The sequence below is a fragment of the Jaculus jaculus genome, chromosome 5, assembly GCF_020740685.1.
Source record: "Jaculus jaculus isolate mJacJac1 chromosome 5, mJacJac1.mat.Y.cur, whole genome shotgun sequence".
Classification (NCBI taxonomy): Eukaryota; Metazoa; Chordata; class Mammalia; order Rodentia; family Dipodidae; genus Jaculus; species Jaculus jaculus.
In genome coordinates, this window is record NC_059106.1 from 88,941,520 (window position 1) to 88,961,440 (window position 19,921).

Consider the following 19,921-nt stretch of genomic DNA (forward strand, 5'->3'; position numbering starts at 1 on the left):
AAAGAAAGGAAGGGAGGAGGGTACTTGATAGGTTGGTATTGCATATATGTAAGTAAAAGAATAGATTAATAGGGGTGAAAAGGCCAAAGTGAGGTCAGGGGAGGAGATTGAGTAAAGGAAAGGTGGAGGGAGGGCTACTCAAAATCTAAGAGGATATAAATAAATCATATGGAATCCTCTGGTTTTGGACAAGGGAACACTCAGGAGCCTTAGATCGTTACTATATAATTTTCCGTGCCAGGGATGAGATACCTCCAGTGAATTGTTGGCCAGGGAGGTCCCTGATGCCCCCAAAACATTATAGGCCATTGCAGAGGCCCTTGGTTTCCCACCTGGAATCAATGGTAAGACCCTATTGCTGAAGACTCCCCATGCTTCGGCTGCAAGGCCACTGAGAAATCCTGCTGGAACTGAGCTGATAACTTCCCCCATGGAGACCAGCTGACAGAAAGCTGGAAGAAGCCATTGTACATACAGTTCAATGGGAGAAAGAGATATCACCAGTGAAGGTACTCAAGAGTGGACAAGGCAAGCCTTATAATTGGCCAGCCAGGCCAAATGAGCCAATGGGTGCAATAGTGGCCTGTCTGTCATGGTGGAAACCAAGTGCCCTCCAATTGGACTGGAGGCCTGCTCCAAGGGAGGGAATACATCCCTGATACTGAAAACTTAAAACAGGGGTACTCATGAATCCTAGGGGTGTAACATTTGCTGATGTCTCGATAAGTGTATATACTATGCTTATCAAACTGCCCCAGTAAGTACTTCTCTTCATATTCGTACCCTTTTATTAATGCTACTCTCACTTTGGGTAGAGAATCTTCTCTTTTCAGATGGCAGTGACCTTGGGATGACTCAGAAAGTATCATGGTGCTAGAAAGAAGTGATATAGTACCAAGTAACATCTCAATCACACCTTCCAAGAATCAGGGTCTAATGTGGAAGAGGTGGCAGAAAGAATGTAAGAGCCAAAGGAAGGGTAGGACTTCTTACAACATGCTCCCTCCAGACATAAAATAGACATAAAATAGCCTGGATCTCCATGATGTGCCTGACAGTACTTACATAAGACCATCATAAGAGGAGGGAAAGATCATGACATCAAAATGAAAGAGAGACTTATTGAGATGGGGAGGAGATTTGATGGAGAATGGAATTTCAAAGGGGAAAAGGGGGGAGCGCATTATCATGGGATTTTTTTATAATTATGGAAAATGTTTTTAAAAATTGAGAAAAAATAAATTTAAATTCAATTTAAAAAATTAAAAATTTTAAAAAGGAAGAATCCAAGAAAAGGGCTATAATCTAATTTCTAAGAGAGTTGGAAAAGATACCACTGAAAGAGAGACATAGGCAAGGCTTCTTTTAAAAAAAGGTCTTGCAGTAGGTAATTGGTATAGATATTCTAGGAGGAATAAATACCATTACTAAGTGAGAGGAGGAAACACACAGTGTGTCTTCTTGATGCACCCTGAATGAGAGCTGATACACATGAGGAAATTGCTAATCATTCATTCACCAAATATATATCAACCTATTCTCTCAGCTGAAATGAGAAATGAATTTGTAAGGGATGTTTCAGACCAAAGAAACAAGGCTTTGGAATGCACGTGGTCCTGTCTCTGGTACCTTGTCCTATTGTCTTAGAAAGTATTTCTGAATGGCAGGATAAAAACTGGTATATAGCCTAGCAGGTGTTGAATTGCTACTGAAGATAAGGGAACTAAGCTGAATGGCACTGATGCTGAATTTCACAAACACTAGTTTGCTAAAGTATCTAGTAGAAGCTTATGAACTTAGTTGATAGCATCAATGTAGTAAATATGTGGTAAATATGAACATCTGTATTGAAATAGTAGCTCCAATGAAGTGGAGGCAATTGTTCATGTCCCAGTATCTATAAATTGACACCTAGCTAACAGAGGGGCATTAGAAATCACTAGAGAAAAACCGCCCCCATCAGAAGTATCAAAGCAGGTGACATTCTCAAATTCAAGGATTTTTTTTGATTATTAGTAAAAAGTGTGTGTGTGTGTGTGTAGTTTTTATTTTTATTTTATAGAGAGAGCATTTTGTGATGGTTTTTAAGTGATTTCAAATTCTCAATATTGAAACATATTAAGAAGGTGCTTTTTAATTTTATTAAAAAAAAAAAAAGCCAAACGTCTGTTTCTAAAATTGATAACTTCAATTTCCCAGTTAACATCTTTTTGCCAAGGATAGACTATGGTGATCACTTGTAATCACAAAAGAAAAAAAGATACAAAACAATAAAGTATTAAAACTGAAGGATTTTCCCTCTTTGTCTAAGGATATAATATACTGTAATTTAAAAAACTACATATATTCAAAGTGCATTATAATAAAATGTCTAGACATAAGTCATAGTATTAAAATTATTTCTACTCTCTGGAAGCTAAGAGCACCCTTGTTAAAGTGTAAAATGAGATTTTGGCAACTTGCAAGTCCTTGTTCTCACAGTTGAACGGTCACAGCATGAAAACATTCCCCTACTGGAGAAGCTTTAGATACCTATTTTCCTGATGAAAGAGTGCAAAAGGAACTAAAAGAGTTATTGACAATTCATACAGTATCTCATGCCCCACTGGAGAACAGCCTGCAAGGAAGAAAATGTTTTAACTCCAACGAGAATGCAACGATGTTTTAAGAAATTGCAAACTTCATCAAGCAGCATCAAAATGTCAAAAAAAAAAAAAAAATAGAGAGATCTATCAGGCTTGGTTCCTAAGAGTCTTTAAGACAATACAAGTCCATATCTTTGTCCTATGTTAATGAAAAAAACAATTTTTTCTGTCTTATTTCAAAGTAATTTTCATACAGTGTAAAAACAAAAGTGAAATATTTTAATCTAGTTCATTATTTTCCTTAAGAAACATAAAACCTCATTGATGCATAAGTTACATAGTACAATATTTATAGATTTTAAACGCTCAACGACATATGTAAATTTAGAGGTTTGTCACCTTTACCACAATCTAAGTTTTGAACATTTCCATCACCCCTAATCCATTAGTTTCTGGATCCATAATATTTCCGTAAATTCATGGAGGCCACTGGTATATAACGTATATTCAAAGCCACACAAATTTCTGCAACTGAGCAGAAAAGGTACAAACTAGCTTCACTTTCAATGACCTTTACAACCAATCCTCTACTCTGGCACTGAAAAGCAAAATTTCAGGTGCTTTCAGTGAAAGTTAAACCATCCTAAGTATTAAGTAATGGCACACTGTCTTGGAAAGAAATTAATGATATTTTTGTTGGTAACACATTCCAGGCTGTTTACACAGCTGACATTTCTCAGCTGTACCCAATTCATGCCCTAAGCTGTGAGGACTATTCTGTTTTGTAGCAGATGCCTCCACTTGAATGTTTTCAGCAAGTATAAAATCACCATGGCCTGCAACAATATAGATTACAGGCACCAGCTTTACAAGTTTTTATAGTCTTAATGAAACAAAGGTTTCTGACATTTATTTGGCTAGGCTCCCCTTAGAAAACGTCAGTTAAGCCACATTTGCCTCAGTGCAAGCACTGGAGCTACTATCAGCAGTGGCACCAGCTAAAAGCAGTCTGGGCGTAAACATCTTTGTTGTGTTAAATCATGCAGCTCAAGGCAGCATTGTGCCAACATGGCAACATTTGCTCTGGGGAAGTATGGACAGGCACCACTTTATAGGTTCTGGGACAAGGTGTAGATATGAATAATAAGGTAAAAAGAATCAAGCCTCTTAATGGGGATACCTTCTTGTGCTTGCTGTGGCTTAGAAACACTACCAAGGAGTGTTATCTTCTTAGTTACTATTAGTTTTTTCTACTTCCCTTATTTTTCTATATTAATAAATTACAATTTGTTAAAAAGTAAAATTCTGCTAGGCATGGTGGTGCACACCTTTAATCCTAGCACTTCAGAAGCAGAGGTAGAAGGATCACCATGAGTTTGAGGCTGCCCTGAGACTACATAGTGAATTCCAAGTCTGCTTGAGCTAGAGTGAAAACCTACCTGGGGGTGGGGAGGAGGGGTTGGCGGGGGGGGGGGGGGGGGGGGAGTTAAAAAAAAAAGTAAAATGCAATACAAATCATTAAAACATGGGTATCCTATAAGCCCATATCAACTCAATTCAATGATTCAACACATGAAATGTGTAAGGCACTTTGTTATAGAATACTTCATTTAATTTTCCTGTTAAGATGAACTTGTACCTGATAAGCATATCTAAGTCTAGTTGCTCTAAGTGTGAAGTCTGAGACATTTTTGTCTGAAGCCTGTGTAGTCCCATATTCTAGACCTGTTCTGTCAATATATATTTGCCCTCAAGCCAATCATTTTTGCTTTACATTTTTAATTATAGTAATCTTCAAATAAATAAACCCAGTACACATACCACTCAGACTCAACAATGGTGGTGAATCTTTAGCACATGTATGACTAGTGATATTCTTGCCACCTCACAGTTATTTTGTACAAATTTAAGAGACCATTTCATTTATTTAAATTAGTCAATTTTTGCTTATGATACTTGAGTTATTTTAATTACAATGATGGTTCAATTATTTGCTGCCTACTACAAGCCGGGTAATGGAAATATATTATCAGTAATTTTAGCAAACATGGTGCAAATTACTGCAGCTTAGAGAAGTTTGGTAATATGTTCAGATCTGAAATCATTTTCTTCTATTATCATTTCTTTTTTTTTACTGCATGTGCGTACATTGCACACATAGATGAAGCCAGAGGACAACTTTGAGTGTGCATCCTCAGGTATGCCACATATCTTTTTGTTTGTGAGACAGGGTTTTTATTGACCTAGACCTCATCAGTTAGGTTTTTCTGACAGGCCAGCAAGCCCCAGAGATGGGATTTTATGTGTATGCTACCACATCCAGCACTATTTTTACTTGGATTCTGAGGATTGAACTCAGGCCCTCATGCTTGTAAGGCAAGCACTATTCCAACTGGGTTACTCTCCCTGGACCCTGTTATTTAGTTCTAAAGCAGGTTTTTTGTGGTTTTGTTTGTTTCTTTTTTGTTTTTCCAGGTAGATTTTCACTTTTGCCCTGGAACTCACTAGTTTCAGACTGGCTTCAAATTCACAGTGATCCTCCTACCTCTGCCTCCTGAGTGCTGGGATTTTTTTTTTAACAATGCTGAGAACATTTCTACCATTTTCATGTCTCTTAGACTCCAATGGGGTGGGGGTGGGGCGGTGGAGAAGGCAGCAATCAAACAAAACAAGCCAAACCACCAAATTCTCCAAAAAAGCAACACCTACAATCTTGTTTCTTCTAGCAAAGGAAAAAAAAAAAAAAAAATACAAATCAGCCAAAGATTCCAATGACATTCTAGACTATTAATGCATAAATTGGTTGTTCCAAATTAAATGCCTTTACCTAAACATTTTTTTTTCTGGAGGTATTCATTTTCAAAAGTGAGTTTTGTTATTTTCTGGTTTTCACATTTTTGAAATCCACAAAGCACTTTCCAAAGGTACAGGGGTATGGATTACAATCCCACCCAAGCAGCATAGACATCAACAACTGTCTTAGAATTTTTTTTTCCATATTCCACAAAGAAATCTTTATTTTGATGTGTATGGTGACAATGTGGGAGACAATGTGGGAAGAGGAGGAATAGTAAGTAACCAAACAGAAACAAAAAATTTAGTAGTAAAATGTGAAAAGCCGTAATTATTTATTATAAAAAAAAAGTTGATAAGTCTCAACATTTTTTGTATGTGTATGTACGTGTTTGCAGGTGTGTGGATGTGTACATACATGTGGAGGTCTGTGGGCAATGTTGGAGGTTTACATCCATCCATCACTCTCCCTTCTTCTTTGAGATAGGGCCATTCTCTGAACCTAACATTCATGGATTCAGGTAGACTAGTTAGCCCAGTGAGTCCTAAGGATTCCTGCCACCCAGAACCAGGATCATACTTGTACACCTCCACACCTGGCAATTTACATAGGTGGGGGGGGGGGGCAAACTAGGGTTCTATGCTTTCATGGCAAGCACTTTCCCCACCGAGTCATCTCCCCAGCAACTTGTTCTTATCCCATTTTACAGTTGAGAGTAAATGGAATGCACAGAACATTTTCATTTTTACATTTTCAAATAACTTTAAATTTAGAACAATTAAGTATGTATTGGGAAAGATGGCTACAATGCTATCTCAGCTAGTTTCCTTAGATGATAAAATTTATTCTCTTGAAAAAGTAATTGCTAGAAAAAGGGTAGAGATATGAAAAGTTTATAAATTTATAGTAAGAGAATAATCATGAGTAACTATCACATGTAAAAAGTACAGACTAGGGCTGGGGATATTGCTTAGTGGTTAAGGCGTTTGCCTGCGAAGCCCTAGGACCCCGGTTTGATTCCTAAGGACCCAAGTAAGCCAGATGCACAAGAGGGTGCATGTGTCTGGAGTTTGTGTGTAGTGGCTAGAGACCCTGGTGTGCCCATCCTCTCACTCTCTCCCAAATAAATAAATAAAACTTTTTTTTAAAAGTACAGACTACATAATTTCTTTGTTTTTTTAATAGCAATAAAGCTTATCAATCTATTTAAGAATACTTAATAGGTTGATATTGTATATATGTAATTACAATGATTGTAATGGGGAGGTAATATGATGGAGAATGGAATTTCAAATGGGAAAGTGTGGGGGTGGGGAGGGAGGGAATTACCATGGGATATATTTTATAATCATGGAAAATGTGAATAAAAAATTTTTAAAAAAGAATAAAAGCTATTAATATTAATTGTAAAATTTATTATTTTCAAAGTAAAAACCTACTATGGAGAATATATATTTATAATTATTAGCCTGGCTCTGAAATACGTGTAATTAAGACAACATATTTTTGTTGTTTTGAACATTTAATTAGTGATAACCAAATATATTCTCTCCAGGAAAAACTTTTTAAAAGTAGAACATCAAATGCCTGGTACTGATGTTGTAACATTACCAAGAGGATGCTTTTGTGGTTGGATTGCAACATTTGCTCTGCAAGTGTACTCAAATAATTATAATTTCTCCTATTTTCACATTATTTGATAAACATTTTAAAATTTTTAAATGTTTATCAAAGCCAAAGAAACTTCAAATGGCAAAATCAAAAACAGGATATAAGACAAAAAATAACTGACTTACTGAGTCATCTGTGGCAGAAGTTGGCCAGCCCTCCCATGATTGATGTCGAACAGGTATACTTGTAAGGTCATACACATTTCTTTTTACCTATAAAAGGAAAGCAGTAACGCAATTAAAACAGAGTTTCTTTTACAAATGACTTTATCATGGTCACTTTGGTTAATTTATGTAACACAACACTTTCATTTTTCCTCTCAGATTCAAACCAACAATTTGGAAATAACGGAAGTAAGAAAAAAATGGTAGAAGTAAAGTAGAGCTTTAAAGATTTAATTTAAAAGCAGAGTTTGAAAGAAGGCATAATGAAATAACAGCTCAAGAAACACACATCCATCATGATTAGTCATTTACTACTGGCTGACTTCAAGTTTCATTACTTTTAAGAAACATGTACATAGTTCACTTAGGACAGACAACTACCATAAATACTAAGTAATTCAATTTTAAGTCTCTATAATGATTCAAACAAAATATAATACAAATTTTCATGTAAAGAAATTAGGGCTTTGGTTAAAGTGGAATAAAGGATTGAAGCTTTCTTATTTTTTTTTAGTTTGAAAGGTATAAAAACAATAAAGTAGTACAGGCAATGTTTTTAAATCATCCTCAATTAAAGACTACTTGAAGAGTTTTACATTAATATAATATTTAAGACCCCATGAAAGGAAAATTCAGTAAATGCTATTAAAGATTTAAACAATAAACTACTTTGACAAACAGCAACATTGTACTTTCACTTTTAAATGGTAAAAGCAAAGTGACCAATAAAATGTTTAAGTTAAACTGAGGTTATCTAGTAACTAAGGAGTAACATATCTTGCTGGATGTTGGTGACATATGACTGTAACCCCAACCACTCCAGGGCCGAGGTGGGAGGACTACATGTTAGAAGCCAGCTTGTGTAATTTAATAATTCCACCCCTCACACACTAAAAAATACCATTATATCTTTCTTCTGCTTGAGTAGAATACAGAAATTCCATATTATACATTTATAATGAAAATAAATTAGCAATTTATAACAGTGGAGAGATCATCTACTTTAACTAACTTGCCAGTGTAGTTATAGCATTATTACCTTACTCTAACCTGTGGGGCTCATATTGAGACATTGCAGACATGTTCTATGTTTAAAACTTATTCTTCAACAAGCAGCATTGATTCATGTTTTAAAAATGCAGAAGCCAAAAGTATCATGATCTTCAGTTACAGCTTTTCTGCTATATTACTGTTTATTATACATAAACACATCTAAGTTACCCTACCAGTGAATCTACTATATACCAAGAAAAGGAAAAAAAACAAAATAAAACAAAACAAAACATGGAACTCAACCTACTTTTATCTCCAACATCCACCTGTGAAGAAAAGGACTTAATAAAAAGATCAGAGGAACATGGAACACAGGATGATCACCACTCAATTCAAACAAGCAGTTTTTCTTCAGAACTTCTTAGGCATGGCCAGTTTAACCATAAAATATTGTTTCTAGTAATCACAGCAAGTTTGAATAATTTCATCAGTCCTCTTCAATCCAACAATCTAACCCAATGCAACTGGATTAACCTTTACCTACTCTCACTAGTTGATACTATTCGATCATATTTAACTGTTAGTATTCTTGGGAACTTGCTTCAATATTCCAGCTCTCTTTATGAATAAAAGGAAAAATTCGCATGTGCTGGGAAGGTGACAAGGTTAACCCAGTATTGGGAAGTACATAAACACTATGGACACGTAAATAACTGGAGTGAGATTCTTTAAATTTTACCTTAATTCCAAAATACAACAATCTGTTATTATGAAATGAACAGTACTTTCTTCTTTCATTAACCCATCTATAACTGCACTGAACTGAATAACATTCCTTTGCTATTCTGAGCCTGAAAAGCATGTTCTGGCTATAGTGTTATGTTGGTATAAAGCACAACGCCAGACTGATGTGCCGAACAAAAGTGATCAAAGTTAGAGTAATGTTAGCCATTGCACAAGTATTTGCTTCATTGTTCTCTCAAGAATGACATCTGTTAAGCAACTTGTCATAGAATAAACTACTTAATGCAGACAAAACTTGGCTGAGAGAGTACCACATAAAGCATATTAGGCAAAGGTTTCATTGTTCTAATGCAAAGGCTAAATTCAGAGATTAAACCAGATGAATCTTTTATCACTAAACAACAATTTAAGTTATTTCAAAAATAAGTATGTGTATTGATGAAATAGACAATTTTACCATTATATAGGAAAAGCACAGTAATAACAAATCACACTAAATGAGTGTCAATATGAATGACAGAGATACAAGTTATCTATATTGAAGAGTATATTTAATTAGAATTTTAAAACACAATCTTGCAAAGAAGGAAAATGGCAAAGGATGCTACATAAAGCAAATGCAAAATAAATAATTTTAGAATGCAGTACCATAGGAATCTAAATGATAAAATGCATCTGTGGATAAAATCACCATGAGTTAGATGAGAAACAGTTCTTTCAAAGAAAGAGGAACAATGAAAAGAGGAAAGAAAAGGGGGAAAGACAGTGGGAGGATGAGGAAAAAGAGACTATAGAAGGAAAAGGCAATGGAGGGAAAGGTTAGGCAGAAATAGTGGTGAGGGGGAACACAGACAGATGGACAGGGGACAGAGAACTGTAGAGAGGAGGAGAAAATTAACAGAGATCTGGGAGCACTGGAAAAAATGGAAGAACGCACACAGGCTGATGTGCTATAGTTGGCATGCACAGCTGCCATCATTGTGCCACTGCTGATGGAGTTTCAGCTTTAGAGATTGTGTTCAATCCAGTTAAGGACAAATAGCATTTCACTGGGTAACATTTCCTAGGGCCTTTTCTTTTACTTAACACTTTTTATTGATCATCATTGATTCAAGATTATAATGAACCTTCATAATCTCCTAATATTTGCTTTGTGTTAATCTATAAATAGATGAGATTTTAGGCTGCTAAACTACCCAAATATTTCAATTACTTTGGAAGGAATTAATAAATGCCTTGATCACCAGCTGAACATAAAAATGATATTAGATTAAAAGTACTAGACTGGCAATTCGCTTTCCAGATATTTTGAGATTTTTTTTTTTTTTTTTTTTTTTTTGCCCACTGCTTTAGATAAGAAAAGGGAAGAGAAAGGAAGGGAGGAGGAGACTTAATAGGTTGATATTGTATATATGTAATTACAATGATTGTAATGGGGAGGTAATATGATGGAGAATGGAATTTCAAATGGGAAATTGTGGGGGTGGGGAGGGAGGGAATTACCATGGGATATATTTTATAATCATGGAAAATGTTAATAAAAATTTTTTAAAAAATTATCATTGAAGAAAAAACACTAAATGTGATTAACTTGATAAGGTACAGAATATGGTATTTTTGGTTTCTTCATATTATTTGCTTTTCATTAATATTCACTTATATACTGTAATTAATGTAAAAAGCTAAACAATGATTTCTACATAAAAATTTATAGTTTTCATTATTTGTGGAAATTTCAATGCTGAACACAAAACTAGAGAAATGATCATTTTATTATGACTTGCTAAATATAAAATTATATTCATAAAAAACTCATCCTTCCCCAAGATTTCTTTTAATTCACTTAAAATGTCAAGCAACTTGACTTTTTAGTTAAATTTCATCAGTTTTTCTCAGAGAAAATTTCTTAGATGATACTCTGTTAAAAACTAGATTTTAGGGCTCGAGAAATCGCTTAGTGGTTAAGTGCCTGCCTGGGAAGCCTAAGGACCCCAGTTTAAGGCTCGATTCCCCAGGACTCATGTTAGTCAGATGCACAAGGGGGTGTATGCCATTGGAGTTCGTTTGCAGTGGCTGGAGGCCCTGGTGAGCCCATTCTTCCCTCTCTCCCTCCCTCTCTGTCTCTCTCGGCCTCTTTCTCTCTGCCTTTCTCTCTGTGTCTGTCACTCTCGGATAAATAAAAAATGAACAAAAAAATTTAAAAAACTAGATGTTAAGCACAAATGAGATTGGATTCAAGTAACTGTTAGCTATTTAACTTGAATACTGTCTCAGTAGATAATACTGTTAGCTTTATCATTCCTTGTAAGCTAAATGTTGATAAAATTATCTATAAAAAAATTCACAGAATTTTAAATGTCTTTCACATATGTGCTTTGGCATTTCTTTTTTAAAGTAGAGAACTACATTTCGGACTCTAATTCCACAGCTACTACTATGGGCAAATTATGGAGTCATTCTGAGATTTAGTTTGCTCAACCTCAGAAGAGAATAAAACATAATCACTTCTGCTTTTCAAAGCTATAAAATCCTACAATCTCATGAGGATATTGGACTTAATCCTAGGTACAGAAAAAGAAGAGCTAAATATATGCAAGACAAGGACATAATGAGGGACAGTTTATAACCATTAAGGCAAGAAAATGGAAGAATAGCAGTAGAGTCAATAAGTATAGACAATCATCAAAGAGAAAAAATGCAAATAATTTCAGGTGAGAAATAGAGATGAAAAGCCATTTTTAAGATGAGTCTTTTTCCTGGGATGAAGAAAAGTCTTACTTTTATTATACTTCTTGCAAAAGCTAATTAATATTTTCCCCCCTATGAAATCTCATTTAAAAGTAATGCCTTTCACGATGGTTTCCCGAGTAACTATTCCCTCAAACAATGTTGTCAGGGAGGCTGTGGTTTGGCCAGAATATTCCTAGCTAAGTATGAGAGTTGTAAAATTTTATTAATTTATTTCACTGTTAATTTTTTTTGAACTCTTACCTATGCCTTCACACACCAAACATTTCAATATAGCAAAAAGTAAAGAAAAATAAATTGTTCAATTGTCATGGGTTCTTAATAGCTATTAATTATTCTCTGGTTTCTACATTTTTGAGTTAAGATATTAGAGAACATTAGTTTTACAAAAAAAAAAAAAAAAAGACTTCTGGTCATAGAATCTGAGCTTTTCCAAATTTTAAGTATATCAAGTTGACAGCTCAAAGTACTCCACACTATCAAATAATACTTTAGATAAGAGTCTGCTAAGTAATTACTGCAATAAACAAGTATTTATAGGATATATTTAAATCCAAATAACTGGTATTCTCAAAGGTTTGCATAGTTAAAAAATCAATCATCTCTGGTTCAGAATGGGCTCTGAACCCATAATTCATATTTAATGCCCTTTCTTTTCTTTTTAACATTATACATGCACTCCAATTGCACATGGATTTGTTTTACTAAGATGCAAGTTAAACCCTTCTAAAAATCCTTCTTGTACAAAAAAAACACTTGAAACCGGATGGTGCAAGGGGAATGAGAAGGTGGCATCAGTAATCAAATGTTAATTAGCAAGCCTTTTTTTAAAAAAACCTTCCCTCAGGGCCTGTGTTAGAGAATTCAAATCAGAAATCAATGCTCCAAGTGTTTAACTATTACTTCTTCTCATTAACCATTTAAGAGATCCAGCAATTTTCATAAAAACAGTAACTCAAGACATTTCTTTTTCTCAAACACCATGTTTCTAGAAAACAATGAAGATGTTGTTTTAGGAAAACTACAAAGCTGAAGCTGCTCTCAGTCAGGCTTGGAACTGATTGTAGTCTGCACTTTTAGAATATCATGCATTTCTAATAAAATTCTTCATTCCACCAACTATATCTTAGTACTGATTTGTGCCATACTTCATAAACTTGCTTTACATCTTACCTACAAACTGAACAGCTAATAATTTAAGATTACTGAGGAGACAATAATAATGAATCAAATGTGAAACCTAATTTTTTTTTTTTTGAGGCACAGTTTTATGTGTCACATGCTAGCCTCATATTACCTATTAGGAGACAAAGATGACCCTGAACAGCCTCCTGCTCCCATCTATTTAGTGCTGAGATTACTAGCTTGCTCCTCTGTGCCTGGTTTATGTTATGCTTGGGATTGAACCCAGTATTTCATGAATGCTAGTGAAGCACTCTACTGATTGAGCTATAACCTTAGCTTCTAGAAGACAAATCTGAAAGTGCTAAGAAAATGCTTAAGAGATAAACAAAGTAGCACGTTTCCCACAAATTGGAAAACGGATAAATTTAAAATTTTTAGGTTTGGGGGACTGTAGAGATGTCTTAGCAGTTAAGGTGCTTGTCTGTGAAGCCTAAAGACCCAGGTTCAATTCCGCAGTACTCACATAAACCAGATGTGCATGGTGGTGCATGTGTCTGGAGTTTGTTTCCAATGGCCCTTGTGAGCCCATTCTCTGCTTCTCTCTCATAAATAAGTAAATAAAAATAAATATTTCTTAAAATTTAGGTTTTGGAAAAATCATGATGTTACAGATAATGAAAATATAAATAAAGGGTTAAATATTTTTCTACATCATTCTCAAAGTGACATGGCTGGATAAACAATATTTAATATCAGCTATAACCTACTAGACATACACAATTCTGGGCCCTCCTACATAGCTAGCATGCTGGACACACTGGAAACCCAGCGAGCTGTGTTTTTAACAGCCATCCAAGTGATTACTATCAGGTTTTAGATTATAAAACACTGCTTTTCAAAAATGGAGGCTCTCAGATATCCATGCCTCCTTGGTTGAATGTTTCTAAAATCTTTCCAACTGTGGCTACATTAGCCTATCGCTTTTTAAAAAAAAATTGTTTGGGGGTTTATTTTTACTTATTTATTTGAGAGTGACAGACAGAGAGGGGGTGGGGGGGAATGAGCGCGCCAGGGCCTCCAGCCACTGCAAATGAACTCCAGATGTCTGTGCCCCCTTGTGCATCTGGCTAACATGGGTCCTGGGGAATTTAGCCTTGAACCAGAGTCCTTAGGCTTCACAGGCAAGTGCTTAACCACTAAGCCATCTCTCCAGCCTGCCTATCACATTTGATAATAAATATAATCACTAACTTATTACAGAAATTTTAGACGTAATTTTCTTGGATAAAAGTTATGGAAATAAGTTGTGCGGTATGCTCTTTCAAACTTCAATTGTCATAGCATGTTTAGTGTAGCCCAAGGGTCTCCTAGTTGAAAACTTGTATTAATCAATTTTTCTGCTTCAAGCTTGAGTGTGATTGCTTTCTTGGTAAAAAATATATTCAGAAGTTGAAGTGAAATTACAAATTGACAATAAACAATCATTGATCACACTAAATAAAATTGGAAGATACTTGTGGATATTAACCGAATTAAAGAAATTTCCCAAAGCACTAGAGAACGTATTCCAACCATACTAAAGACTAAAAATAGCTTTACTTATTTATGGACTTATTTGTTCATCCATCGATTCATCCTTCATTCATTAATTTTTTATTTTTTTTTATTTTTGCTCCTCAAAGGATAATTAAAAGTATACCCAAAAGAAAAAAGTTAATGTTGACCAAAACTAATAAAAGATTAATCAAGGTTGGTCAAGATCTTGTTCGTGAAAGCAACATTCCCTCTACAAACTATATGGAAACAGTATAGGAATAAAAAATTTCCCAATTACTTAATGGTTTAATAAATACTACTGGGCTGGAGAGATGGCTTAGCGGTTAAGCGCTTGCCTGTGAAGCCTAAGGATCCCAGTTCAAGGCTCAACTCCCCAGGACCCACGTTAGCCAGATGCACAAGGGGGCGCACACATCTGGAGTTCATTTGCAGTGGCCAGAGGTCCTGGCTTGCCAATTCTCCCTCTCTATCTGCCTCTTTCTCTCTTTCTGTCCATCGCTTTCAAATAAATAAAAATAAACAAAAAATTTAAAAACAATAAATACTACAGAAGAAAAGTTGCCTTTAAAAAAAAAACTGTCCTCAAAGAATAAAACAGTACTCAATAGGTGCTCTTAAAATTATTCTACTTGCTGGGCATGGTGGTCGTTAATCCCAATACTGGGGAGTCTAAGGTAGAAGAATCTCAATCAGTTCTAGATCACCATGGGCTAGAATGAGACCCTGCCTCAAAACAACAAGCAGCTTTTCAATCAAGTAAACTAATGGCTTTGTAACTCTAGGAGGGAAAATACCAATTAATAAGTCCAAAATAAAACCTACAAATAACTACAATACCATTCTTATGAGCTTTACTATAATCAACATTCGTTTTGCGAAGTTCAATTTATTCACTACCACTGCTGTTCCTGCTGTTCCTGTATGGGGATCACTGGTACAGCATACACTTAGTATGGGCGAAGTCCTGGGTTAGATTTCCAATAACAACTGAGGACAAAATAAATAAAGAAATAAAAAGACAAAAGAGAAAAGTTTGGTCACATAAACCAAGCAATAAATACAAATGTATTTTGAAGTGTGAATTTCATGCCAGAAGTAGTGCACCAGTTAATCTTAAGGATCACAGCATATATGTAACCAAATACTTGGCTACAAAAATATTCGCTGCAGTCTCTCTTTAAAGGACAACAAAATATTGGTACCATCTAATATCCAACAGTAATATCATTAAATAAAAGAAGCATCATGCAACCATTAAAGTTATTACATTAAGCCAGGATCTGCAAAGTATATCCAAGAAGCCAAAGTAAGTCTGCCATCTGTTTCTACTCACAGTTAAACAAGAACTTTACCATTTCCATTTGTTTACATATGACCACTTCTGCATTACCAAGTTAGCAGAGTTGAGTAGATGCAACAGAGACTATCCTTTGAAAAACTCAAGTATATTAATTATCTGACTTGTTACAGAAAAATCTCTAATTCTTAACATGGAAGATTATTTAATAACTTTAAAATTTATCACACAATGTTAAAAACTAGGGACTGAAGACATAGCTCAGTAATAAAGTATTTGAATAGCATACCTAAAGCCCTGAGTTTATTCTCTAACACAAAGAAAGAAAAAAGTAGGTTACAAAATAATGTACATTTCTGCTTTAGTTATATACACATATATTCACATATATGCAAACTATATTTATACTCAAGTTAAAATTTACTCTATCATAAAATTATGATACATTTTAAATTTTTGTATAACCTATCTTTTTTCTATCACTTCTTTAGTAAGAAAATTTGTTAAATGTTATTTCATTTAAAATAAAGACACATACTTTACTTAGAGCCTCAGTCTTTATTTCAGCTATGTCACGATTATCTAAATGATGCTGAGTTAAGTGAAGAGAAATAGAAAGGCAATTGAACTGTATGTAAGTTACTAGATTTTATGCTAATATTACCACATTTTTTACCTTTAACATGTATTATTGTCCTCATTTTATAAATACAGAAATAAAGGCTCACATACATTAATTTGATCAAGGTTCCTTGACTTAGTAAATGGTGAGATTAGTATTTCTATGACATGCTTAAGTCTAAATTCTTTAATAATTATGACAAATTTCAGGCTGGAGTGATGGCTTGGCAGTTAAGGTGCTTGCCTACAAAGCCTAAGGACCCATGTTCAACTCTCCAGATCCCATGTAAGCCAAACAAACAAAGATGAGGCAAGCGCAAGGTTGCACATGACCACTAGGTGACAAAAGTGTCTGGTGTGCGGTAATAGTGGCTGAGGCCCTGACATACCAATTCTCTCCCTCCCTCCCTCTCTGTCTCTCTCTCTCTATAAAAAGGTGACAAATTCCTTAACTTGAATTTCTTCTACAAATTATAATATCTTTAAAACTTGCTTCCATCTAGCAGTTTTACATTGTAACAGAGCTATTATTTCCTTTCTATTTTTTAGGAGAGCGGTGTTTATTTTTATTTTTTGAGACAAGGTTATGCTATGCAACCTAGGCTAATCTCAATCTGCCAAATCCTCTTGCCTCAGCCTCTTATGTGCTAGGATTACAGGTGTGCACCACCACATGCAGCTACATTTAACAATTTTCTATGAGACTATTTACACTTACTCTTAACAGTGGTCATTAAGTGGTGACAAGTGAGAGAGACCAACTATGGGCACTCTGTCATGAGTGCAAGTGAGCCTTTTCACAGCTGTTGTACTGCAACAGGCAATGAAATGCAGCTACAAGCTGTCAACTTTGTATTTTTAAGTGCTGTATGGGAAGGACAACTACAGAGCAAATAGCAACTTGTTACAAATGAATGCAGCATTCACAGTAAGATGTCACCTTCCAGTGTTACAAGCAACTTGGAAAGAAATGGCAATACAACAAAAAATTCAAAAACATAAGCAAAAGCAAAAGAAAAACTATTAACAAAAAATAAGCAAGGTTTATTATGTGGAAGTTAAAAAACGGTCTTTCTTATTAACTTTTGCCCAGTCCTTTTGAGTCTCTGAAAGGATTGGGGCTGAAATTAAACACTATGGTGTGGTTGCTACTTATACTTGGACCCTGTACAGTACATCATTTCTGACCTACCTTGTCATTACAATTTTCACTCTCTCAACATTTGGGCACTCTTGCCAACTTGTTCTCTATCCTTCTAAAATGGACAAATGAAATCCTTATTAGAAACAAAATTTTTTTTTTTTTGCTTCTGTGCATCCTAAAACAAAACTGTATCTCTAAGAAAGATATAAAACAATGCCTCTACTATAGAAATCTGTTTTAAAAATTCTATTTCTTTTTATTTCAGATGTGTTAAAAACATACTTAAGCACAATTTGCCCACAGGCAAATTAAGGTATTTGATTAAATGTGATTTACTTAGCTAATACCTGCTAGGATAACAAAGTAGACTTTAAAGCATTCTTAATCCATTCCTTTCCTATCCTCTAAAAAAGGACAGTTGCATAGCACATTTCAAAAAATTTTACATGCTGACAATATGTTTGGCAAATCACCATCTTTCTATTTTGATAAAGACTGTATCTACTTCCCCACTCTGGAAGCATCACGCTGGAGCTCAGCCGCAAGCTTGTTTGCTTTGCTGCATTCTACTGCCTGCCCACCCCTTTCCTTTCTCTGAGATGTGAAAAAAGTGGTGGGAACCATCAGCAATGGAACTGCAGTCTATAATCAGGTCTCTCATAATTTTATCTTTTCTTGTTAACAAAAAATGCAAATAACAAAGACAACAAAGGGACTTAGTGTTGGGGTCTGACATGAATACTAAAGTGGCCTGGGGGTGTGGTTCATCAAGTGAAAATAAGCCATTCAAGTCACCCACATCAAGAAGAAAGTTTGGGAACAACTAGACCAGTGTTTGTATTTGGGGCTCTGGAGTCAGGAGAGCTGCATTCCCTTCCCTCTGCCTCACTAAGGGTCCCGAAACAAGCTGCTTAGTCTCTTCTTCAGGAAATGAATGTAACATACATTTCCCCAAAGAGTAGCCCTAAGAAATACTTAAAGGTGTGTTTGGTCAGGCTTTTAAACACTAACTTTTCCAAGATCAAACTTCTGCATTACTTTGAAAGACCATCTTAAGAAGCTGCTCAGCCAGGAGGAAAGTTCTAAGAGGCTAAGCACCAACATCAAATATATAGTCAACTTTAGTTAACTTTGGGTGAAAGAGATACAGTTGGAAACTGGCTCCAAATGACAACTGAATTAACAAGTCTAATGCACAACAAAACATAAGGACTGATACTAAAAATGTTAGAAGACTCATACAATGGGCTTTTTTTCCCCCATTAAGGCAGTTAAATTCTTAACCCAAGAATTACACTGGAAAGGAAGACTCTGAAATGTAGATATAGCTTATTGAGAAAGAAAATACGAAGAATACCTTAGTATTACTAGTGAGATGAGAAAAAAAAATAATCACATGATTCATTAAATAAGCACACATTCTAAATAAACTGGCTGAAGTCTCCTGTTAAAAAAATTACTCCTTTTTATTCATTAACAAAGCTATTCCTTAGCTCATCCCTGCCATAACCTGCTCTATTCAAAACCATATGGGAAAGGACATTAAAAAACCGCCACAAACCATGGACTTCTGGTATTAGTGCTACACACAACATACCCCTATTCATTATTCTACCTCCCTTGTTTAATCTATCATTAAGATTCAGTGACCCTACACTAAATTTAAAGCAGATCCTTCCTTCCTCCCATGCCTAAATTCACATACTTTTCTAGTTGGGGATGCCCTCAAGTATTAACAACTCTACGGGGTTTCTCTAATCTCAGCTCTGAACTATGTCATGCTATAGAATGAAGAAATTGCTGTTTTACATCTCTAACTATGGAGGTGCTTGTATAAAAAAAAAAAAAAAAGACCATATAATTTACCTAATAAGATAAAGGAAGAAAAATCACAACTTTGTATTTTTCAATGTATGGGAGAAGAGGGTGGAGATAATGTCATGTACTGTCTTAATAGAAGGACCTAGAAAATTTACTTTGACTATATTCTTCGCATCACTGAGAGATTTAAATGAGATCATCAGGTGCTGACTACCTTAATATGAGGAAAAGCAAAAGGAAAAAAATTCTGATTAAAATATACAGTTAGTAAAATAAACATTTAGGTTAGTAAGATTTCAAAGAGTATAGTTAGTATTTTAAAGACATAATAAACTCCATTTTCATCTATATATTAAAAATAAAAAACTCTAAAGGCAATGTGACAACATGCAGGGCAAAGAGTTGGATTTATGGTGATATACTGAAGCTAAAACAACTTAAAATTTTATTTTTTTATTAAAGATAGATTAGATAGATTAGATGACGGATGGACGGATGGATGGATGGATGGATGGATGGATGGATGATAGGTACGTAGATAAGTAGGTAAAGGGCATGACAGGGCCTCTATAGAGCCACTGCAAATGAACTCAAGATGCATGTGCCACCATGTGCAGCTGGCTTACATGGGTTCTGGGGAACTGAACCTGGGTCCTT

The 19,921-nt window shown here is 35.0% G+C and overlaps 1 protein-coding gene across 1 annotated transcript in view; it reads right to left on the reverse strand.

Annotated features, from left to right (window-relative positions):
- Nucleotides 1-19,921, reverse strand: part of Faf1 (Fas associated factor 1) — a 419,279-nt gene that overhangs the window by 211,841 nt on the left and 187,517 nt on the right. Inside the window, exon 8 of the mRNA XM_004663235.3 lies at nucleotides 7,176-7,262. Coding sequence (XP_004663292.2) covers nucleotides 7,176-7,262 — 87 coding nt within the window. The remainder of the gene's footprint in view (nucleotides 1-7,175; nucleotides 7,263-19,921) is intronic.